Source organism: Brachyistius frenatus, unplaced genomic scaffold, assembly GCF_029030835.1.
Source record: "Brachyistius frenatus isolate BFR_SWC_R1_liver_20210118 unplaced genomic scaffold, ASM2903083v1 Contig_21, whole genome shotgun sequence".
NCBI classification, from domain to species: Eukaryota; Metazoa; Chordata; class Actinopteri; family Embiotocidae; genus Brachyistius; species Brachyistius frenatus.
This window is the reverse complement of record NW_027210620.1, coordinates 3,103,149-3,128,779: the sequence shown is the minus strand read 5'-3', so window position 1 is coordinate 3,128,779 and position 25,631 is coordinate 3,103,149. Positions and strand designations below refer to the sequence as shown.

General features: G+C 44.8%; 1 protein-coding gene across 1 annotated transcript in view; it reads right to left on the bottom strand.

Moving 5' to 3' along the window:
- Positions 1-13,325: 13,325 nt before the first annotated feature.
- Positions 13,326-25,631, bottom strand: part of nell3 (NELL (neural EGFL like) family member 3) — a 25,546-nt gene continuing 13,240 nt past the window's right edge. Inside the window, exons 2-5 of the mRNA XM_069696673.1 lie at positions 18,822-19,506; positions 17,760-18,319; positions 17,427-17,493; positions 13,326-17,276 (exon numbers count right to left, since the gene is read on the bottom strand). Of these exons, the coding sequence (XP_069552774.1) occupies positions 15,745-17,276; positions 17,427-17,493; positions 17,760-18,319; positions 18,822-19,506 (2,844 nt within the window). The 3' untranslated portion in view covers positions 13,326-15,744. The remainder of the gene's footprint in view (positions 17,277-17,426; positions 17,494-17,759; positions 18,320-18,821; positions 19,507-25,631) is intronic.

Below are 25,631 nucleotides of genomic sequence, written 5' to 3'. Positions count from 1 at the left end.
CCCTTGACTCTATGGGATGTGTGAGAAATAAAAACAAGACGAATAATACAAAAAAAAAATAGACCCCGAGTTTCTTGCTCCCGAGAAATATCGTTTGTTTACGAGAACAATTTAAAAAGAAAAAAACAACCTAGTACGCAAAGTGCAGTTCATTTCACTGATTATGGTGCAATTTTGAATAATATATTCTGCCCACTGCTGTGCTCGCTTCTCAAACACTCATCTGTCCTCAACTGTATGTTACTCTTGGGAAAATAAGAAATAAATATGGTCAAAACAAAGACTACGTGAATGTGTCTTCTTTTTTATTTTTCGTCCTCAAAACTGCAGCTGTATGTATTTCAGAGCCACATTTGAACTTTCCACTGTAGGCAGGCCGGTCCACGGTTAATCCATAACGGTCTGATTGTAATTATTTGGGCTGACCGCGGTTATTTTGTATAATCGCTTCCATTCATCTCCAGAAAAACAGCTGGATGGAACTAACGTCATGTTTTCATCACTATTTCCACTGTTTGAGGTTTGACTCGAGCTCTTTTAATGACAGCTGTCAACGCCGGGCCTCCTGCTTCTGCTGCGTATTAATGGTACACGAGGGGAGAATTAGTGCCACCGTGATAACAAGTCTATTTTGATTGTTGGTACCTGTTGATTGTTGGTCAGTAATATCTCTGTACATTTCAGTAACAGATGTTTTTTTAAGTTGTTATTTAGGTCGTATCTGCCCTGTGAAATTTATGCTTGGAAAGCCTAAAAGAAACGTAATCATTATTTCTATTTTCCAATATTTCTCTTTACAAGGTGTATTTTTAAACTAGGATGAAGCTTATACTGTAATTTCATGTTGGCTTGAAGAGAAAGACAATTAAATCGCAATCGATGTATCGCGGCAGCCCCAAACTCTTGGTGCATAAAATAAAAGTTTTAAACATCATTTCTGCCTCATATATATATATATATATATATATATATATATATATATATATATATACCATAGTGAACAGAGAAAAAAGTTTAAAACTGTTACATAACTGGCAAAAAAAAGGTCCTTGAACAGTGAAGTGGGACATAAGTGGTACTTTCACTGCACTACGAGGTGCGGGACGGCTCGGCTGCACCAGCAGAGCATTGTTCAGGTTTATATAATCTTTTTCAGACTTGAAGATCATTATATAATGATGATGTCACGATGCAGCACGTGGACTTGGTTTAAAACCAGTGCCTATGGCAAGACTGCTAAATATAAAATAAGCTTGCAAATTTGATTTCTAATGTTTACTCAATATTTACACAAAAAAAAAAAAAATACTGAAGAAAGCAAGCAGAAATCTATTTAAATTTCCAAATTTAAGGACATTAAATACACATAAACACTCACAAAGATAATACCAAACAGTCATCGTAGATTGCAACCAGATTAAACCATACTAATCATGAGAAAGGGGGATTTTATATGACGCGACACCTTAGACGCAGACTTTATCAACGCCTCTGTAATAATTAATCATTATCACAGTTTAAAAAAAGAAACGAAAAATGAAGCATCCCATGCCACTTCAGAGAAAACTAATGATGCTGTTTATGAGCAGCATCATCCTCTCTCTAGATGGCACTGCTACCTCAGTTTTATGAGGAGGGAGCAACAGGAAGTGGGTCTTTACCTCCCACTCCGAACAGGCATGTCCTGCAAATGTGGCTGGAATTTTTCTGGCAAATAAAAAGGGTTTTTTCCCGGCGTTATCCCTATTAGTTGTTATTTCTTCTATATTTTCCTCTCGATCATTTCCGATTACAGCATCCTTTTTCAGTCCGAAGCAACGAAGCAACAATCCCCAAAACAATTCAAAAGAAGGTTCCCAGATGGTTTTCCTCTTCTCTACCACTCAAGATACGGAAAAGAAAAAAAGAAAACCACAGCGTGAGAATAATCGCCGTCTTGTCTGACAAATACTGAACCCGCAAACCAGACGGAGCATTGACCCTATTTGTTTATCTATGACACATAAAGGCCCCCCATCCCTCCCACCCCCCACGCCTGATAAGAAAAGAGAGACGTGTGATTTAAACAAAAACATCTGGGGAGAACACTCAGCTGGCTCGGATTGAGGGCACTCAGAGGAAATGAGATGGTTTTAACGTTACAAATATGACATGTAATCATTCAGTTGGTTAACCGTTTCCACACAGCAGTTTGATGAAGTGGACCCAGATGATCGATCTCCGACACCCGATCAATCCAAAACATGCAGATGAGTTACGGGGAGATTCTGCATCGCTGAAGACTTCAGCCTCGTTTCACTGTTGAACTTTCTGCAGACACATTTTTTTTGTTGCATTTATTCCAGTTGACAACAGCACCTAATGTTCTTCTTGTACTACGTTGCAGCATCTTCTTCTGTTACCTCTACCGCAACCAAAAGGTCATTCAGACTTCTGGAATATATTTACTTTATTTATTAAAAATAAAAAAATGTATGTTTAAAATTTCCCTCTTGTTTGCTTAAGTTGGGTGAGATGTGTCCAAGTTATTTATAAATCAGTTTGGAAAGCATTCATCAATACATATTTTAGATTACCGGTCTGAAGTAACATAAAGGGCAGTACCACATAAAAAATGAAAATAAAATACTTTTACTGCATTTTGCTGCACAAACTTCTGTATTTTATTTGATTTTTTTTTTTTATACCTAAATAGGATTTTTACATGCAGGCCTTTCGCTATATTGGTACTTTTTACTCAAGTAAAAGGATCTGAGTACTTCTTCCACCACTGTATATATTAAACATGTTGAGCATTTACGGCGTGAAATCCTGAATTTTAAAAGGAATATTGAGCAGAAACCTGCAGCAGCTAATGGCTACGAGATGATTTCAACACAGTTTCACCTCCACCTGTGTACAGGTAAACACTAGCTCGTAGCAGTAGCTTGTGCTATTGGAAATGTATTCATTTCTTATTATTATTTCTAATTATTTAATTAAAAATATATTGTATAATGTAATTTCACACAATATAAACGTTTATTTGTGGCCCACGGCCCTCGATCCAAATGTAATTTTGGGCTCTCAATCCTAATTGTGCTAAAATAAACCAAATACTAAATTTCACTTAATAACGGAGTACTTTTCAAACCCCGAGTTATAAAACTCTGGGTTTTATTTGATGTCTTCCACGAAGAAAGACATCAAATAAAAATCGACAAATTAGACAATCAATTGAAAAGCATCATCAAATAGGATTTTTATGATAAGACAGTCAATCTTAATTAAAGTTTTATATAAAATGCACCGCGGTTAAAGTAAAACGTAGTTTTAAAGCCATTGTGTGAGCGTCCCCAGCTCACAGCCCACACGGGGAGTTTTACCATCCAACGCGCTTCCTGCTGAGCCACACACACACACACACGCAGACAAAATGACTTGTCAGCTCGTTTGCCATTAATTATCATCAAAGAATTACCTATGTGTGCTCTTGACATCACATTTTGGATTCCTGGTTTCATGAGATTTCCAAATTAATTTCAATAAACCTTGACAAGCTGCCTCTGTAGATTCTCTGCTGCTGATATCTCCCTGACAGGCAGCTCGGTCTTCCACTCAGCCCAAAATCCTCGATGCCTTTACGGACTCTAAATTAGCTCAAAAGAACGAAGATTAAACGACCGGGTCTGGCATTTCTCATGGCTTTTTTTTTTTTTTTTTTTTAACCCCACACGGGTTCCTCCGTCACAGTGATCGGAGATGTTCCCCATGCGAGCAGTTCATCACAGGCCTCGCGAGGATGATCTGGCGGCGGCCCTCGACCATGTGTGTGTGTGTGTGTGTGTGTGTGTGTGTGTGTGTGTGTGTGTGTGTGTGTGTGTGTGTGTGTGTGTGTGTGTGTGTGTGTGTGTGGGTTGGTATCGCAAGCCTTGTAAATCCGACAAGCATAAAACGTCGTTATACAAAGAAGAGGAGAGCTGCTCGCTCTAAAGACAGGTTGCAGATAGAAGAAATGTTGCAAACATGTCATAAAGTTGAAGTCCTTTTTCCTCAAAACGTGGTTGCGATTTACGAGCAAACCGGCAGATGGTAAAATCAGGGTGGCTGGTTTGAAAGAGACTCAACAAAGCTCTTTGACAGAAAGGCAAAGAGGATTCTCCGGCTCCAATAAACCACTGAAGTCTTTCCTGAAAACAAACCGCGCGCGTGTGTGTGTGTGTGTGTGTGTGTGTGTGTGTGTGTGTGTGTGTGTGTACGATGACTAAGCCGAGCCAGATGTCGGTGGCCGCTGCAGTTGCTGGCGTTCACCTTGCTGTCTTCTGAACTCTCAACCCAGAAGCTGCTGGGTCATCCGTTAGTGTTTAGTTTCACTCAGATGCTGCTCAGCCTTAAAGGAAGAAGCCGGACGCTTGGTTGACGGCGGAAGAAGTCAACCAGGTGTGCGTTTTGTTTCTCGGCGTGTCGTGTTATCTACCAGATCGAGAAGTTTTTAGGTCAGAGGTCGGAAGTCGATTTAAAAAAAAAAAAAAATTTCAGTTTTCAAACAAATGAATCACCTTTTCAGCAGCAAACACGACGGATCGACGAAGAGAAACAATATGTGAGCATCGTCAGCGTCACAGTCAGATCAGTCTGGGACAATAAGCAGTATTTATTATGTCAAATAGCAAGACTTGCTAAATTAATCACGCCCTGTTATTAACCATTTCCTCCAAAAACTAGTAGCCGGGAGTCGACGTCACCTCAGAGTTCGAAACTTGTGTGCATGAAAAGGACTTAATAAAAGTACTTTTTCATGAACAATGCATCAAATAACCACGTATAGTATGATCACTTGTGGTGACAAAACCAAAGAGAAGTTATCACAGAGTCCAAAGCGTGTCAGTGTCACGTTTTGCCTCTCCGAGGCGTGAAAAGTACACGCGGGCGACGACTGGGGTTGAAGGTCACGAAACAAAGTACAAATACGGAGGAAGTTCAGCGCTGGTTGGCTGAAAAAAAAAAAAAAAAAAAAAAATGTGGGACTTTCATTCAAGAGACCAACTTAAGCTCTAACTTGTGGGAGAGAAATGGAGATTTCGTTTAAGGAAACAAGTACCGTTACTTGCATAATGTAATGTAATTAAAACTGCAAGCAGTGATATGCGGGCACTCGCAGCTTCACGTCGGGGATCCGGCGGGTCGGGGCCGCCGGATCCCCGACGTGCAGCACGCGAGGGTCGGCATATTCCCACTTGCAGTTTTCTTTTTTTCTCGATCTTGTTCCTTATTCTTCTTTAAAAAAAAAAAATAAAATAAATGCTTTTTTTTTGGCGGCTTTAACATCTTCAAAAACTCATGAAACTTGGTGCATGACATGAGGTTTGAAGCATCGTTTGACCTTAAACATCAACTTCCTGTGTGACGGTGAAACTTCAAATTTGGCCGCATCGCCATATGCGCATGACTTTTCTTTGAATATTTTGGACGACATACTTTGGATATTTTGGATGACTTTTCATGAGTATTTGGAGTATGACCTTTTTCTGAACTGAGTTTATGCCTCAAGTTACATCTCTGTGAGGCAACTGTTCTAACACCACTATATCATGTCCGTAGATATACGTAGATATACGTATAATGTAGAAATATGAAAGAAAAAAAAAAGTCACTTTTGGACTTTTTTTTATTTTTGTATTGTTGGGTATTAGTATGACTGCACATAGAAACCTGAACGGCTTACCCTTACAGGGACTCACCCTCTGTGAACCATGAACCTTGCATGTTACCTCGGCGGGTAAACCGTGAACCTGTTGTGTTGTTACCTCGGCGGGTAAACCGTGAACCTTTGGTGTTGTTACCTCGGCGGGTAAACCGTGAACTGTGTGTTACCTCGGCGGGTAAACCGTGAACCTTTCGTGTTGTTACCTCGGCGGGTAAACCGTGAACCTTTTGTGTTGTTACCTCGGCGGGTAAACCGTGAACTGTGTGTGTTACCTCGGCGGGGCTCGAACCCGTGTCTTCATGAGGTCGTTTCCAGTTCGGGGTCGGCGTCGTAGACCGCTGGACTATCTTCGGCGCCAGAGGACAAGTCGCGGCAGGAGAAAAAGTTTCACGGAGTTCACTCAGAGCTTCCAGTGACTCAACCGACAGTCTGGTTAACTCAACAGGTAAAAGATTCTACTTCACCAAGTTGCTATTAATGGTTCAGATTCCACCTGTTGATGGTGATTCAACTTTTAGTGACGTTGAAACGTTTGGAGAAATTGAAAAAGTTTTGCGTATACTACACATTACAGGAAGATATTTAATATCACTGCAGACCCCCATGAAAACATATATAGTTACTATCCACAGAATGTCTGCGGCAATTTTGGTCGCATTTGAATGCATATTTATGGTCGGTGGAGTTATAGGTTGCAGTGAGCCAAAGATTTGTCACAATGCTGTCTAACTCCTGGGAAGATTAGTGGCGCAGTGGTTAGGACTGCTGCCTCTTAGCCAAAAGGTTTGGGGTTTGATCCCCCTTTGTCATGACTTAAAAAAATTAATAAATCATAAGTCATTTTTGACCATAGCATGACTTTTGGGTCACTTTTTGGCCGCATTGCCACGGGCACACCGATCGACGAAAAAAAATTATTTTGATAACTTTTAATTCCAAACATTTGAAAGAATATTTGTGGTGCAGTGGTTAGCACTGTTGCCTCTTAGTAAAAGGTTTGGGGGTTGAATTCCCCCTTCTGTAATGATTAATTTTTTAAAATCATACCATAGCATGTCATCCAAATTATGAAAAATAAGTCATACTACAGCAAAAAGTGACCTAAAAGTCATTTTTGAGTCACTTTTTGGACGCGCTATAGTATGACTTTTATATCATATTTTGGCCACCACGCCACGGGCACATCGATCGACGGAAACGAATTCTTATGATAACTTTTAATCCCAAACATGTTAAGAGGGCACCGACTCAATTTCAAGTCGGTCCGACAAAATCCCTAGGAGGAGTTCGCTAAAGTACAACATGTGCGAATCGGCAAAAATGGCGATTAAATTCAAAATGGCAGACTTCCCGTCGAGGTGACGTAATGGTGCGATGTAACTTTTTCATACGCGTCCCACCGGATTTCGTGAATGTAGGTGAATGTAGCCGCCGGGGCATCTCTTTAGGGGGGCGCTGGCGAGCCATTTGGCCACGCCCACTCGCGACTCCACCAGAATACGAAATTGATTGTTAGTTGGGTTCCAGATTGTGAATGCTTCTGAATACATGCGGCGCTCCCGTCTTGTTTTCTGCTCGGCTGTTGAGCTCCACTTCTCCAGTCAGAGCCGGTCGTATTCATTAGCTTCTCTGACCCCGCGGTGCACCTCGCCTGCTACCTAAACATGCACACGCACACGCACACACACACACACACACACACACACACCGCGCCGCTAAATTTATTGTGGTATATGCAGAGTCATTTGTATGGATGCATTCAGTGAGATAGTTAATCTGTAAGCGCCTGCCGGAGAAAGCAATTAACCTCACGGACCACCGGGGAGTTGATATGAGTGAGAGAGCATCTCTCTGCCGTTTAAATATACACCAGAGGGGCTCATACGCTCACATTCAGCCAACCTATTATTCATCATCAGCGCTTTAAACGGCCTCTTCATGAAGACAGCAAGACAGGCCTCTCTCTCCCTTTTCCATATAGGCGAACATGTGCATCTTCTACACACACACACACACACACACACACACACACACACACACACACACACACACACACACACACACACACACACAGGTATTTATTTCCACACCCAGGCTGACTGATCCCCACGGCTCCAGAGTTGTGGATTGCCCTTGACGCAGAAATGATTAAGGTCAACTAAAGAACAAGAAAATTAAATGCTGCATTCCTGGTGATCAGGGAATTTACCGGACACCGGAGGAAACTATGCAGAGTCCTTGCCAAGTCTGGAAAAAGGGAGATAGAAAATGTCCGGCTTGATTATTTTCAGTGCCACTATATGTTTTCGCCTCCCTTTTGCTATACTATAAAAAAAAAAAAAAAACCTGTGATACATTTTCCTCTGTTCAGGAACATTCAAAATATATATATTTGAACTTTTTCCTGTTTGTTAGACCAAGAAACTTGTTTCACAGGCTGTTCAATATGAATCTCACTGTGTGTTTGTGGCTGCTGACCTGCCAGCTCGTTCCCTCACGCATCAGTAAGCTCTCTAATGAGGAGAGAAACACCGGCGCAGATGGACGAAGGAGGGGAGGATGTGGCGACAGATGAGTGGATGCGGCAAAAAAAAAAAAAAAAAAAAAAAAAGGGAGATGATGGAGAATTCGTGATGAAACGAAGACAACCGGCTTGGAGAGGTACGGATGTATCCCGGTGCGCAGGCACTTTAAAGTACGTCACGGGCCGGACCTTTTGTTGGACAAACTCTCAGAGGCAGCGCAAGCGGACGTAATGTCGGAATTTGATTTAATCCTCAGTGTTGTAAGACTGGAGGACGTTACTCAGTCCAGACTGCATTAATGTCTTAACAACTTATTTAATGGTTTGCAGTGCCACTGCAATCCATTAAATAGTGATTAAATAAGTTGTTAAATACTTCTGTAGAGATGTTAATGGTTCCCAGAGGAAAGAAAAAATCCCACTGAGCCGGTGAGCCGCTGATCTCTCATCGAGGCGACCAACAGGTCAAAATTTCACTTTAAAATATGGCCACATGCTGATTGGATTGGAACATTTTGTGACATTAATACCTAGATGATAAATCTTTTGTGCATTATGCAGTAGACACAGTTAAGTTCACCTCAGGATAATTTAAAGTCTGGTGATTCTCTAACTTTTCATTTAACACCATCAACAGGTCAAATTTTGACTTTAATACTTTGTTTTTATTGCTAATGGCAAAGTGTGCTTGTACCTGTATGTAAAACTAACGTGCTCAATCCCACAGAACTGCTGCCATTGACTTGATTACAGTCATTCAAATTTTCATTTTCATCCATGACCATAATCTTCTTGAGTTTAGTTACTGTCGTCGCCTCGATCACCTACAGGCCCTCCAATGACTTTTGTCTCATTAAAATTTTATTCATATAGCGCTAAATCACAACACAAGTTATTTCAAGGCAGTGAACATACTAAAGTCATTAAAACAGAACCGTACAACATTATAGAGAGAAATCAAACAATTCAACAAGTCCCAAATTAAGCTATAGCTAGAAGGAAAAAAAACTCCCCTTTAAGAGGAAGAAGCTTCCAACAGCGGAGGGGAAAACTCCCTTCGAACAGGACGAAACCTCTGATAGATCCAGGCTCAGAGGTGGGCGGCCGTCTGCTTCCCCCGGAGCATTTTGAAGGAAGCCACTGTGTACAGTAAAATCTTTCTCAACTCCAGTTTAAAAGCTCTCAGAGCAAACATCAACCGGGAGCTCACGAGCTGAATGATGTAGCCTCATACTTTTAACTTAAACACGGCATCTCTTCCATTCAGGCACAAATTGCACCATTTAGTTTCCTCTCTAGAGGATTTTATCCACTTAAAAGTCATCCAACTCGTCAGTGTAGACGGATGGAAGTTTCTGGCAAAACAGAAAGATGAGAACTTTGATTTAAACGTGGCCAGGGCAATAAAAAAAAACGTGTTATAAAGTGAGCAGTTGTTGGAAGTGTTTTTCTGGGTTATGATTCATGTTGGAGGCAAAAACCTCGAAAATGGAGAGAATTCAGTGTCCGCAATAGAAATAATTCCCATTTTTAGCATTTGGATGTGATTAATTCTCAGAACAAACCAATGATCTGGATTAAAAAAAAAAAGACCAACAACACGTTCACAAAATTTCTTCACAGTTCATAAATCCACTGTAGCGCACGGCTGTAAAACACTCATGGTTTTGCAGCATCAAACCTGACCACATGGTCTAAACATTTCCCTGTAGACAAGAGACCTCGGCTCTTACAGAAACATCCGCTTCTGATTAAAGCGAGCCTGTCTCCGGCTTTACCCTTTTTCCGAGCCGACGTCGGAGCAGACTGGGGCCAGGTTTGTGTTAGGAGGGTGTTCACCTCGACCGCAAATCACAGCGGCTGATGTGTCCATTAAAAATTACACCATGTTGTATTTGGTTCCGCAAACACAAACAAATGACGTCGATACACACTCAGAGTATCGAGTTAAATGCTTTCTGAACATAAAAGGAGTAATAGTAGACTGTGGCGGAAGGTTCAGTTGCTGAAAGAGTTGTGTTCGAGTAACTCGCATGCCATCGGCTGCTTAAGGGAACTCCAAACACAAAAAACCCTCAGAAAGCAAATAAACTCACAACAGATGCATTGCGGTGATGAATGATGTCTTTTTGCTTTGCCACAGATACACTTGGCATGCGAGTCTGCAGCCCATCCAAATGCACGGCACCTCCGGTACTGTTGAAATTACAACATTTAGGAATTGAATTGCTGAATTTGGAAATTCTTTTGGTTGATTAGTTTACTGCGACCGTGGCGTCCGATCTCAGTCCAACGATCGTAACATGTGTTTTTCAGTTTCCCCTCAGATTTGATACCATCTTTCCTCTCGTTGTTCCACTGTGCAGACAAAAACGTGACTGTACTGACTTAGGAGGAAAGATGACCCGACACGAAGTCAGGAACAAGCCAATAAACATATAGTGGAGCATTTAGCAGTGAAAGTATCACAGATGAAAAGGAGATAAAAAAAAAACACACAAAAAAAGGGGGGGGGGGTGAACATAAACATGACCCCAAATGAATGCTACTGCAGACATCTGCTGGATGTTTGAGAACATGTGGAGTTATTCCTATGTTCCCAGGGTCATGACACATGCTGGTCACATGACAAATGGTCCGACGGTTCATCCGAAGGGTCCTGTGTTCCCCAATGCGATCAAGCGTTTGTCATCTGTCGCTGGTCATACACGTCTGCAACTATTATATATACGGTGTTAAGAGTTACTGATAGACTTTCTATTGGCTGGAGCCAAGTTAGACGTTTCCCCTCTTTCAAGCTGTTGTGCTAAAATAAACTAACCAGCTACAGATTATCATCGAACTCTCCTCCAGAAGGTGGATGGATGTATTTCCCGAAATATCAAACTATCGCTTCAAAGGCCGTAATAATATCATATAAAAAGGTTTGTTTCATTCAGTATGCACTTTAAATATATGCAGGGATGGAAGGATATACATATTAAATGACTCGTACACGTAATGCAAAAGTAGGCATGCCAACGTGTGTGAAACATAGGATCTTGGGAACATATGACGTTGGTCCTACTTTGGGAAAATTAGACTTTAGGAACATAGGTTCTTAGGAACATAGGATCTTAGGAACATAGGATCTTGGGAACAGGATCTTAGGAACATAGGATCTTAGGAACATAGGATCTTAGGAACAGGATCTTAGGAACATAGGATCTTAGGAACAGGATCTTAGGAACAGGATCTTAGGAACATAGGATCTTAGGAACATAGGATCTTAGGAACAGGATCTTAGGAACAGGATCTTAGGAACATAGGATCTTAGGAACAGGATCTTAGGAACATAGGATCTTAGGAACATAGGATCTAAGGAACAGGATCTTAGGAACAGGATCTTAGGAACAGGATCTTAGGAACATAGGATCTTAGAACAGGATCTTAGGAACATAGGATCTTAGGAACATAGGATCTTAGGAACATAGGATCTTAGGAACATAGGTACCTGGGAACATACGACCTTGCAAAAAAGTCCTGCAAAAAAAAAAATCTGTAACTGCAGGTAAGAAGTGACGAAATTAGTCCAAATTGAGCAACATGCCCAGCTTCAACGAATTGATTCACAATTCTGACTGATTTCAGTTGTCTGTGGATGATCAGTGTCTTTTGGATCTTGTACTCTTTTACTTTTTTAGCTTGAGTGAACATCGGCTGTGGTGTATGGACGGAGGTGTGGGTAGTTCCTCAACTATCGGCAGGTGCAATTAGAAAACGAGTTTAAAAAAGTTGCCCGAAGGTAGCCAGACTTCATATTTCAGAGTGCCACCATTATTTATCACCTCAGTGCATTCGATCGCACAACAATCAGACTGCCGTCTCCCACAGTACAAACCCCGGATAAATGTCAGTCCATATCCATTCGAGAGGAAAAAAAAAATCTGCCTCTCTACAATAGGCGATCGACTTAGCAGCTTCCCCAGCTAATCACCATCTCTGTCTGTCTGCAGTTAGAGGCCGACAGGTACCATAAAGTAGGCTTATCGGAGCTCTCTTTTTTTTTTCTTAGCTGCTGGCGATGGGGTTGATGAGAGTAGAATTTGTCAGCAAGACAATAAAAACTAAAAGAACGCTAATTAAAAAGGCTAACTCGGTGCAAAGATGAACTAAAGGAAGCACTGAGGGGAACAATGGCTTCATCTCTGGAGGCCCTTCAATGCTAATAAAATCAATTGATCCACTGTTAATTGAGAAAATACTGACGAGAGGAGATTTAAAGGGAAAGTTTTCTGCGCGCGCACACACACACACACACACACACACACACACACATCCCCCTCCTTTGTTTTTCTTTCTTTCCTGTTCTGTTTTTCTGTCCCCGTTCCTCTCGCTCTCTCTCTCTGATGTCTCTGAAAGTCTTCATGTGCTGAGGGTCTCATTTGATCTACAGCGTCAGACATCTGGAGCAATGCTCCGCTGAAACACCTGTTTCCAATTCAGGCAACCGACAGAAACATTTGATTGTTTCTTGCAACCAGACTTCTTTTTTTTTTTTTCCCCTCCTTTACTCTCTCTCTCTCGCTCTCTCTCCGTTTCATTTGTTATGTTTTAAGCCAAATAACAGCTCTTCTACGGGTAATAGATGGGAGAATAATTTGAACTTGATTAAGACCAATTGTGAGGAAAATGCGGCGTATGATTTTCCAAGTATTATGTCTGCAATTTTGGCACCTTTGATGCTGAATAAAGCTCCTTTGAAATAGGTTCAGCATGCTCGAGTTTGAAGTGTCTGAACGTTAAACCTTTACCCTTCAATTTTATGGAAAAAATAAATAAAAATGTCCGTTCAAGGCGAAATGTTGACTGTCGTGATAGGCGAGTCCGACATAAAATCACTGTCAGGGTACTGGAAATGAGGTCACATGCGAGGTCAAATGATGTGGATCAACAGGAATCCTTTAGGTGCTAAAAAATATATATATCATCCAATAACACTGTGACATATCCTTCAGGCCTGTTGTGGATTAACTATGGGACCGTTAGGCCCAGTTTTCCAGCCTAAAGTCGATGTTTCGTTTGGAGTCAAACCAACAAGGGAACTTTTGTTTTTCCAAGGGAAAGTGAAATTCCTTTTCTGGCAAAATACAGGTATATTTTATTTGGTGTTGAAGAGGAGTACAAACACTGATGCTCCACAACGACGTGCGCAGGGAGCCAAACAAGCACCCAAAAAACATCACTGAAGCGCAATGAAGTGAGAACGAAGCTGGAGAATTTCAGCGCCGGCTTCGCTGCCAACTCTCCGAAACACTTAATTATGCCTAATTGTTCGGAGGACAGAACACACACAGAGGCAATTAGGAGCGCTATGCATGGGCAGCTCTTCACAGGGAAACAGCGTTCAGGCAAAAGAATAACAAAGTATGATGTTTGCACATTCCATAACACGACGCTAAACTATATGTGTGCAAATAAACACATGTTCGAGGCTATCGCCGCACGTATTCGAATGTCAACACTGTCCGCTCGGCGCTTTTATCGTATACTTTACATACGTTTTTTTTTTTTCCTCCTCGATTCGCTCACGTCTGACAAACGTATTCTATAGTGGAATTCCCCCCCCCCCAAAAAAAAAAATCCTGTTTCGTAAAATAAATATCACCAAAAACATCAAATGTCAAAATACCTGCTCGTTTAAAGGTTACTACATTACATTAATGAACAGGTCTTTTATGATAAATTCGTCTGAACATTACAGGACTACTTTGAAATTTTGGGAAATACGACATGTTTCTGCTGGAGGTTAGAAGACTGATAGCTCTGTCATACCTGTGTGGTCATTATGAAGACTGGAAACAGCTGGCTCGGCTCTGTCCACTGGTTATACAAATTTCACCCACCAGCACTTTGACAGCTCAACGGTTTACAAGTTATATCTTGTGCTTTGTGAGAGGTTGTTTCTTGTCTCTGAGCATTTGCCAGGCGACTAAGTGGAGACCAGGAAGTTACTATAGTCAAAGCTAAAAAAAAAAAAAAATAGTCTTGCACATACCCTCAAGCTCGCGGTACGAGTCTATTTTCTTTCGACCCTCACCTGATTTGACTGTTATCAGACTATTAAATAGATGGTTATGCATCTTTTGCCAAATATGTCAACAAGTAGGGGGGAAAAAATGAACATATTTGTCAGCTAGAAGGTTACAGTAAGTGTGAATAGGGCAGGTTGGAGATGTGAATGGATGAAACCACAGACTGTAATTAACAGTGGACGTAGCTTCCGGGTCTGAAAAAACTGCAATACCGCCGAGCGCCAGAAGGGGCTGGCTCCAAAAAGCCTCCGGCTCCGTAGACTCCCATTCAAAACCTCCCTCATGAAATGCAAAGTCATAAAAAATTTTTCCACATGTTATCATAGTGTTGTTAAGTAAAGCCCTTCTTTCTTTCTTTTTTAGTTTTCTGGCGGTCCATCTGAAAATAATGGTCAAAATGTGGTCGCTTCTGGCTCCAACCCGCTCCCAGCGAGCGAGACGGCCGACGGCCAAAATCCGAACTCGCGGCCTGATAACGTCCGTCCCCGAACAAACGGAGACGTCACTGTTGGTTGCCGCTTGGATCAAATACAAATACAGTCGACGTTGACCTTTTTAAAGTAACCGACGTTGTGTTTTTATTTAAAGTAACAAAGCGTTGTTGTTGTTTTTTCGAAGCCTGACCAAGAAGTTTTGGTTCCTAAACCTAACCAAACCGTGTCACAACATTAATCACGTGTTTATCATTGTTACCGTGGCGATCAAGCCTTTGTCGTCTGTCGCTGGTCATACACGTCTGCAACTATTAAATATACGGTGTTCGAGTTTCTATTGGCTGGAGCCAAGTTAGACGTTCCCCCTCTTCCAAGCTGTTGTGCTAAAATAAACTAACCAGCTACAGATTATCATCGAACTCTCCTCCAGAAGGTGGATGGATGTATTTCCCGAAATATCAAACTATCGCTTCAAAGGCCGTAATAATATCATATAAAAAGGTTTGTTTCATACAGTATGCACTTTAAATATATGCAGGGATGGAAGGATATACATATTAAATGACTCGTAATGCAAAAGTAGGCATGCCAACACGTGTGTACATACGCACATACATACATGGGCACCACTGCACACGCATGTACACACACACACTCGCGCACACACACACACACACACGCACACACACACACACACACACACACACACACACACACACAGATGTAGAATTGGTCGCTGCTCAACCAGCCGAAGTACTTCAAGCGAACGCAGTACTTAAGTTTTCTCCACAAACATTTCACAATAAAAGTCTGAACAGTTGAAGAAATATACATTAAAAACAATAACGTGACAGAACATGTGGAATAGATGACGATGTTTCTCTTTCATCAACCAGTGTTCTCATTTGATTTGGTAAATGTTGAATCTGCTCTGCAATTCAAAACTGTGCAAAACCGTCTTTCTTTTCTTTTTTTTTAACAAAAATGTACTGATGACAAAGATGTCCGATGCCGCCTCTGTTCGGATCACACCGCCACCCAGAGAATGGAAATGTTCGTGCCGCCCTCGTGTGTGATCTGGTTAACTCGTCCGCGGATGCAGTCCAGGGTGACGTACAGAGCTGTGCCGTTCTGGACCTGAAACGAGGCTCTCAGTCCTATGCTGGCCCACTCGCTGCCTTCGGGCATCGATCCAGACACCTGCTGAGCCACAGGACCCGCCTGCCCGCCCTGACCCGCCGCCCGCTGCAGAGTCACCTTAACTATGTTACAGGAGTGGATGAGCTTGAGGTTGAGGGCCACGTTCGCCGTCCCCTTCTCGTGGAACATGAAGTTCTTCCGGCCGTTCGGTTCCCCCGAGCGGGCCAAGCGGACCTGCGGCGCGTCCGGACCGATCTGCTGGAACGACAGCGGCTTGTTCCTCACCGCGCCGAAGGGAAGCCCGGTCTTGGACACGGTGGCCGTCAGGGCTGACGCCGCGGCCGAGGGGATCCAGATGAGGCTCAACATGCTGATCCCGGTGCTGTCCCCGAAGTAGCGGATGTTGCACTGGGACGGGGACGTGATCTCGAAGCTGAGCGTGTCGCCGCCGTCCACGCTCACGGCGCCGGAGAGGGTGATGGAGGTGTCCCTGTAGTTAACGCCCGCCTTGAACGCCTGCGTGGCCTCCTGGCCGGTGCCGTTGCGGTTGGTGTAGGCGATCAGGGAGAAGCCCTCTCGGACGCAGGTGTGACCCATGGAGTAAAGCGCCTGCTGCAGGACGAACTTCACCACGCCGCTCTCCGTGAAGCGCACCCCGCGACTGTCGTGAGTCAGGCCGACCATGTAGGCGTCGGACACCGAGGTCATGCGGAAAGTCGGGCGGTAGCTGGTCTGGTAGTGCGCCAGCAGCGACATCTGGGCCGTCATGGCGACGGCGCCCGTGTCGTGGGACAGCCAGAGGACACTCAGAGAGGGAGCGGAGACGTCGTAGACGTGAAGGTCCTTGCTCTGGTTGCAGTGTTGGTTTGGGCTCTTCAGCAGCAGCGTGAAGGTGTGGTTGGGCTCCACCTCCACCCCGCTGCTCACGCTGACCCCCTGGAAGTACTTCCCGTCCGGCTGTTCGATGCGGACGCCGCTGAGGTCGCGGCCCTCCTCCTCCTGGCTGCCGTTGAGCCTCATGCCCACCTGGAGGAAGTTCCTGCAGCTGTGCTTTATGGCAAAGTTGTGATCCAGCCACACCAGGCCGTGCTGCAGGAAGGTCACCTGCCCCGCCTCGTTGGACAGCAGCTCGCTGCCCTCCTTGCCTCGTATGTTCAGCTGGAGGCCGGGGAAGACGTGGGCGCCGGACGCCCTGGCGGGCGGGACGGCCACGCTCGCCGCCCAGGACTGCGAGAGCCGGCTCTCCGAGAGCTGACCGCAGACGGCGTCGCCGGCAGCTGAGCAGGCGGCAGCGACGTGTTCTCCGTCGCAGTCGGAGCAGGCCTGACACTCCTGCAGCTCCTGGTTGTAGAAGTAGTCGCGACCGCACAGGCCCATCGCCCCCTCCCTCTCGGAGACTCCCAGACACCTGAATCCTCCTACAAAATGAAAGACAGAAACGGGCTCAGACAGCTGCACAGACAAACAACGCTTCAGCTTCCTCTGGCTTCAGTAAACTCCTAGAGACATTTTCGAAAATAAGAAATAACTTTGACTCATTAATTTGCAGCTATGAGTGGTGAACTCACCTGGTGTATTGAGACACTTCACTCGCTCCCCGCAAATGTTTGGTAATTCAAGGCATTCGTCTCTGTCCTGCAATTCATACAAATTTAAATCATCGTCAAGAAGACATTTAGAATATTAATAATGGGTTTATATTGATACTCTTTGACTCTTTGCCTTGGCTTGGATTTTTGTTCTAATGAGATCATCTGGGCCCAGTAGTGTAAACATTTTCCCCTCCAAATCAGCTTTTCTTATGTTTGCTGACAGATGCTGGACAACCAGCACGTGAAACCTCAACTACCAGCCGAAACCCCCTTCACACACTTTAGTTGGCCGCGGGTCGGACCGTATACCTGGCACATTCGGTCCGCCGTCGGGGAGCACTGCGAGATCAGGAAGAAGCCTGGTGGACACATGGTGCACTTCTCACACCGCGGCGGGTCCCTCTGGAAATCACAATACTCCGCCGATCCGCAGGGCGACGAGCACCCCGGCAGAGGCTGAGGAAAACGAGCCTCCCCGGCCACGTCCATCACCTTGGAGTCGACGTCCACTTTGTGGACGGCGTAGGACTTCTGCAGGTGGCTGCGCGCCTGGCTCTGCAGCCCCGCCAGGTGGCTCTCGAAGTAGCTCTGCAGCTCGCCCTGCAGGCCCTGGAAGGAGACCTGCTTGACGGTGTCGGACAGGAGGCCGTACTGGGCCTTCACCACGTCCATCTGCTCGTACATGCGCCGCTGCTGGTCCAGGATCTCGCGCTGCTGCGACAGGAGGGCCTCCTGTTGGTCGGCGAGCTTCTGCTGCAGGTCGCGGATGACGACCTGCTGAGCGCGCAGGGCCTCCACCAGCTTCTCCTGCCCCTTGGCCAGCTGGAGGTGCAAGATGAGGGCGTCCTCTGAGGGAACTTCATTCTCCCCTGAGGCGAAGTTAATACAGAATTAGTGAGGACGCTGATTTCACACCATTAAGTCGGATAGAGAAGTAGGATTTCTGCTAACAATGCCGGCACGAGGTGTGAACACCCAGTGACCCCATTTGCTTAGTGTACTGAAAGTTTCCTATATGGAACCACATCAAAGCACTCCACATTTTCTGGACAATTGACTCTCAAACATTTTTCCAGTCCAGCTGCTCGAGTTGCTCTGCAGGTCCCATTTCTTTGGCTGAAGGTCAACAACAACAAAATATCCCCCTTTTGCTGAGCACTTGTGGGGGAAGGAGGGGGGAATGGCTTAAAGTAAAAAAAAATAATTAAATAATTCATCAACTTTTTCACAATTGTTACAACTATGCAGTTTAATTGTTATTATTGTTTTGCATGCAGGCATTTGGAGATATTTAATTATCTACAACCTAAAAACACAGCGTCCTTAGTTTGGTCTAAATGTTGGATGAAGATGCTGATGGAGATAGCAGACCTGGCTTGATGTCACATGTGAGCTGGACACCCAAAGGAGCGCCGCCAAGTTCGGACGACGGATATCCAAACTCCGGGAAATCTCCCAGGAACTGCGCGGCTCTGTCGGACAGATGAACGGGAGGAAGCTGGCTCTCCTCGGACCCGGCCAGACATCCCTCTCCCACACAGGGCTTCGCCCGAGCTTTTGGCCGTATCCTCGGCGGCAGTCTGCACTCGATCCCTTTACAGTCTCGGGTGTCGTTGGTGGGCTGAAATTGTTTCACAATAAGAGGAGCGCAGTCCCTGTCGGCGCATCTTGCAGGTAAAACTTCGGGCGCTCTCATCCGCGTGCCGCCGCCGCCGTCGCCGCCGTGCCGCCCGCGGAGGAGCCCGATGGGCGGGTTCGCTTCCGACGCCGCTCTTGGAGAGCTCTGGTACGCGCGGTGCTGGCCGGCGGCGGTCTGCGCCGATTTCCCCTGCGCGGTCGGGTTAAACTGCCGCGGGAGTCTGGAGGATCTGCTGCCCGGACAGTGCGCTCCGGTGCACGGTCTCGGATCGCCGGTGTCCCCGCCGTGGCAGTGCGTCCCCCGGCAAATCTCCGCCACAGCCTGCGCCGCGTTGTGCGGGGATACCCAGGAGAGCAGCAGCAACAACAACAACAGCACCGACGCTCTTAAAACCATTTTGAGTCTAATTATAGCTCCCTGCAAGAGAAGAGAGAAAAAAAAAAAAATAAAAACGCGAGGTAAAATTTGGATTTCCAAATGAAAAATCCGGAAACAAATCCCCCCCCCCCTCCTTCTCAAACTGTTCCTATTCCACAGTCCCTCACTGATCGTCTCTCTCCCACCTGAAAACAAACTTCATCACACTTGCCACGGAGACTCCTGACAGCACATTACCTTCAGCTCCGGGCTCCGGTGAGACTGGCTTCCCCGACTGTCAGTAAGGAATAAAAACATTAGACGCACGCATTACTGCCGGCTCTCTCCACGCCTGACCCGCTCTGAGGGCTCCTGCACTACAATGTCAGTATGTGGCATTCCTAAGACTTAATTAGCATCAGGTTTCCCCCGGCCACAAATTAACCCTTCAGCCTCCCCTGTTCCCTGTTGCATGAATTCTCCTTTGATTTGAAGAAGAAGAAGAAGAAGAAGAAAAAGGTTAAATAACAGTCTTGACGCTTACAAATTTGAAATGTAACGTTTTATTTTCACGGCAAATGAAAGACAACAGAGATTTTTTTTTTTTTTTTCTGGCAGCGTCATGTTCTCCTGAACATTTTTAAATGTTGGTAATCTCTCTCTCGATGACTGTCACTTTTCATTTTGCTCACTGTTGACTTTTCCACGACCCCGTGGCCATCCAAGTTGCAAAAAAAAAAAAAGAAAAGAAAGAGTGGCAGTGCTTTTTGTTCCGCACATCCTGAATGTTGAGACAGCTGCTGGTCCTCAACCCCGGCGTCCTTCATGTTATACTGGCCTTGTCAACACCGAGCACCCCCACACCCCACCTTTTTTTTTTTTTTTTTTTTTTTGGTACAGACAAAGCCAGCAGGAGGTCAAACTTTTGTCGAAGAGACCGATGGCAGAAGTCAGGAATGCAAAAAAAAAAAAAACCCCACAGCTGGTTCTTGGACGCCGTCCTACGTACTCTCATTTTCAACGCTTGGGCTCAACCTCACATCCGCGGGGAGGTTGTCTGAGGCTGATGAAGCGGGGGGAGTTTGGCAGTTCTGACATGATTTGTCTGACTGTTTTGAAGGTCACGAAAGACATGGAAGCCAAAGGGGAACAAATAAGATAGATGCAGAAACTATTTGTCTCATAATTGTGACTCATCTCGATTTGCTCTCGTACATTTTTTTGGGACTTCCCGTTGCGTAGTTTTGGACGTCTTTGTCTCGCTGCAGTCGAGGAGTTGGACTCAAATGAACACAAGCAAACCTCATGTGTCTTTGTTCACTGGCTTCTGAAGGCAAAAGAACCGAACGCATCACTTCCCACGTCATCCCCGGGACAGTTTTGTCCTCTGCAGCCAACGTGTCTTGACAAAACCTTATTTTGTTTTATTTTTTGCAAAGCGCCGCGCTGGTTTTGTCATCATCGCCCCGCGTTTTTTCTTTCAGGGCCCGAGCCCAAGGTATTCAGAGGTGTGTCGGAAAGAGCTGGGATATAACGTGAGGGTGGTGGTGGTGGTGGTGGTGGGGGGGGGGGGGCTAATGGCTTAAAAGAATGCCCTACACCTCACACCTTACCATCTGGTGTTCTGCAATACTTTAAAAAAAACACAACAACAGACTTCTCTTTGTCGAGCTCTCCCCTGCAAATACTTAAAAGCACAATTTGATTAAATAATCCCCCCCCCCCCAAAAAAAAAACAAATCTTCCTTCAGCTCCTTGACTGTGTGTGTCTGATGTACGACGGCCGCTGTTGGACCACCGTGAGCGTCCGAAGAGAGGCCAACGGAGCAGAAAAAAAAATAAATAAAACAAATAAATAGATCAAATAAATCGCCTCACTCTCTCTCCCGTTGCCGAACGCGTTAACCGGCGTATTTATTTGAGAAAATGTCGTCCGAGGGCACCGGGGGTCTGCTGGCGAGCTTAACGGGAGGACGGCTTTTGGCGTCCAGCCGTTTGTCAACCTCGGAAAGAGAAGGAAGGAAATGAGGGCGGTTGGGACACGTGGCCGAGTACACCCCGAGTGGTTGTGTAAATACATGACGAGTCATGAAAAGAAGCATTCAAGGTTATTTGGTGTGCGATGACAGAGGTTTTTTTTTTTTTTTTTTTGCCTGGTCTGCCCCCCCCTTCCCTCACCCCCCCCCTCCCACGAGGCCGGTCTTGAGGGAGAAATAGGACACAGAAGTTGCTAATAATAGCAACAAAAAATAAAAATAATGCAACTGTTTTTTTTCCCTTGGAAAACGAGAAGTTGTTCTTTTTAACGCATAATTTTGCATTCATTTTCTCGTTATTTTCAGTCGAGCTGGATGTCCATTTCCTTTCAGCTGTGAGAGGATTAAAAAAAAGAAAAGAAAAAAAAAGAAAAAGAAAGAAAGAAAGAAAACAAGATGTGAAATCTTGTTTTTTTGGCTTCTCAGGTTGACTCAAGGAGAAATGCAAATAAATAGAGCTGTCTGTGGCTGCATGGTCAGATAAGAGCCAGAGGCTATTCATAGCTTGATAGTTTGACTCTCCTCGGTGCCTCCCTTACCCCCCCCTCCCTCCGCCCTCCTCCCTTACCCCCACCCCACCCCGAAGATAACCTCTCGACCTTGTTGCACCACACCAGTGTGTTCAGATACTCCTTCCTGATTTCAAGCGAAGAAAAAAAACAAGCTCGCGTTTAAATTAAGTCTACGTTTCTTTCTCTTTTTTTTTGTGTGTGTGCGCGCGCGTTCATGTGTTGCTTAACTAAAAGAGGCGTCTCCAGACGCCATCGAGCGAACATCATTTATGGGGATCTTCTAGCAGTCTGGCATCAATGTTCACCGCTACTGACGTGCCACGTTTCGCCACTCCCGTCTGAAGACCTGCTGTAAAATCCGTTTCACCGAAGGTGAATTATTAACCCGATGAGCCCGTGGCACGTTCCTCGCGCTGATTCGGCCCGTTTCTCGCAAAACCAACAGAGATGTTGAGGGGTTTCTTTTTTCTTTCTTTCTCTGAGATAAAAAAAACAAAAAAAAACAAAAAAAAACCCAACAAAAAACAAAAAAAAACAACTTCATCATCTGCCCGAGCGGACCGTCAATCACCACCTCGCTCTCGACTGCAAAACTGCAGCCAGCTGGACTTCAGTCCGGCAGATAAAGAGCGCTGTTTAAGTGTGTGTGTGTGTGTGTGTGTGTGTGTGTGTGTGTGTGTGTGTGTGTGTGTGTGTCAGTAGGAGGGGGAAGGAGGGGAGGGAAGGAGGGGGGGGGGGGGGTCCCAGCGCTGCCCAGACAAGACCGTTGTGAAAGTGTGTGGAGCTGTACAGCAGGAATGCAGTGACAGGTCCGGACCTGAACTTCCGCATTAAGCAGGAAGAAGTCAACAGTCAGAGAGAGCCAGATGCAATCCACATCAACACACCCGAAGCAAAATCTGCCCGCACATGAATGTCCCGTCGCGGGTTGTTATTTTGTTATTTTTTGTTGTTGTTGTTGTTGTTGTGGTGTTGAATAATATTTTTCGAGGTGGAATTTTTTTTTTTTTTTGTTGAAAACTAACGAGGATTAATACACTTGGAAAAAAAAAAAAGGTGAGTTTGAATCTCTCGACGGAGTCGGACGTTGCTCGCCTCAGTTAACGGTGAACACCCGGGAGCCGCTTTCACGGCAACCGCCGCCGTCGTTGTTGTTGACGCTTTTATATGACCGGAGTAGTTTTGGTCACTGCAGATCGGCCTCATCGAGAGGGATGTTTAGGGACTAGTAATAATAATTAAAAAAAAAAAAAAGCTTTCGACGTCCCGTCAGACTTTGAGATTTACACCCTTCTCTCTCTCTCGAAAAGTCGGCAAGATTCTGCAACGCGGGCGCAAAAGAAACGACACCAAAATCACTAAAGATATTTTTGTTGAAATAAGACTCGACTAGGTCGCGATAAGGCGTTTTTTTTTTTTTTCTTCTTTTCTTTATATGATTAAAAAGGATGTAAGTTCATACGTGTTCTTTCCAACTGGGTGGACCCTGATCTCATTTCAGACTTCTGTATGACTCAATAACCACATGTAACCGATACGGACCGGCCTCTTTGTCTTAAAGCTTCATTCTGCTGTCAGTTTGTGGCGGGACGAGGGGAACGTTTTGCACATTTGGCTTTTGAGACGGAGATTAAAATCACAGAAATATTTTAAGTTAATTAGTTAACTTATTAAAGCTTTTAATTAAAAGTGTCCCTTTTGGAAAGGGAGGGAGTGCAAACCCATTTTAGTTGAAGGGGTGGTGGTGGTGGTGGTGGTGGTGGTGGTGTTTTCTGTTTTTGTTTTTTTTGTTTTTGAGTCTTGCGTTCTCAACACTCAAAGAAGAGAGCTGGTGTAATTGTTTGATGTCACTTTTTGATTCTCCGTATTATTTCTTTGCACTTTGGTTTGTCCCCCTCCCTCCCCCCTCCTCCCCCTCCCACCCACCCACGCCCGGCAAACCGAGAACATCCAGTCCTGTAAACACATCTGCTTCAGAACCGGGCGTAGATACGCGATTCTGAGTAAGAGAGGGAGTTTCTGTACATTATGGTAAACACGCTTCGATGCAGCCAGTTAAAGAGTTGACGGTCTGGTTTCCATTTCCTCGCCCGACGCCTTAAATAACACGCGCGGGCTTACAGGAGAGGCCCGGGACGTGTATTTGAGACTGCACTTTTCAGACTTTCAGAAGTACAGTTGTGCGTTTTCCACGACGCGCTCTCGTGCCCGAGCGTTTCCCACGATGTTTAGGAAAGGCCGACGAGTCCCATATGTTCAGAAGGCTTTCAGGGAAGGAGAGCAGAAACGGTTTCGCGAAGGGGGAATTTCACCTTCTCGTCCCAGAAGCGACCCGGTTGTGAACTTCGCCGCGCTCGTCTCCTCCGTCTCGCCTCCCGGACGGACGATGACGACCCGCGGTGCGTCGTCGGTTTTGTGCGCGACCGCGTTCGATTAAAACGGAAAGCCGGAGTTCGCCGCTCCGTCCAGCGAACGTCAGTCGCGACTCCGACCGAGGAGGTTCGCCAAAAAACTTAAAATAAATAAATAAATACAAATCTTTGGTGTGATTTCACCACAGATCCACTCTGAGATCTCGAGCAAATTTCAAATTTGTGTTTTTTTTTTGTTGTTTTTTTTTAAAGAAAATAGTGGACTATTTGGGGGAAATATGTGATTTATATATATATATTTTTTTAATTCTGTGTTTCTCGCTGAGGGTACGATGAGAAGATAAACCCCACGTTCAGTAAATACGTGACGCTATCTTCTCATCTGACCGGGTGGACCCTACTTTCAGGTCTATTCTGGCGTTCATCAGCTGCATTTCACGCCTCGAAGAAGCGTAGCAGGGGAAAAAAAAGAAAAGAAGAAGCATACTTTTATCTTCAATTTAATCAATTCACGCACTTATCTGAGTGTCTTCAAAATTGAGGGCAAACTTTTGCCTCCATCAGCTTTTGTCTTCGCTATCTGACAACTGGAAGTTGAGACCATTTAAACGCATCAAAAAGCAGCCGATGTGACGAGACGGATCAAACAAACTGCACGTCTTTAAAAAAAAAATTTTTTTTTTAAAAAGCACGCAGTAAAAGTCGCAAGGATGAAATAAAAGAACAATATCGATCTTTTTAGAGCGCTCGCTAAAAAACAAAACAAAACAAAACAACTGTTTATGGTCTATCCTGCACAAGCATTTAAGCAAAAAAATATCGTCAGCCACAAATTGGTCCATGCAAATTAGGTTTGGCAGACCGTTAAAAAGGTGACATAATGAGGATGGAGGAAGCAGCAACGGTACATTTGCAGGGGCCCGCATACTGACACCGTTTCTGACACCATTTCAACATTGCGAATGGCAGGAAGTTGATCCTTTACCACTTCCTCCACGGAGGAGAGGTTTTTAATCTACAGTCTGTCAGAGACGAGGCACGAAATCAGACGATAGACATTTTCTCTTGAGCTTCCAAGCGTTGCACGCACCGCCCGTCTGTTGGATGTTGAACCGGTATTGATCCTGCATGAACTCGTGCCTGGAACAAAATCACTCACACTTGTCTCCGTCCACAGCGTGTGACTCAGGTTGTTGTTTTTTTTTCTCCCCCTCATCTTTTGAAAAGATTCCCGAAACAGTTTTTATTTTTTTTTTAATTCTTTT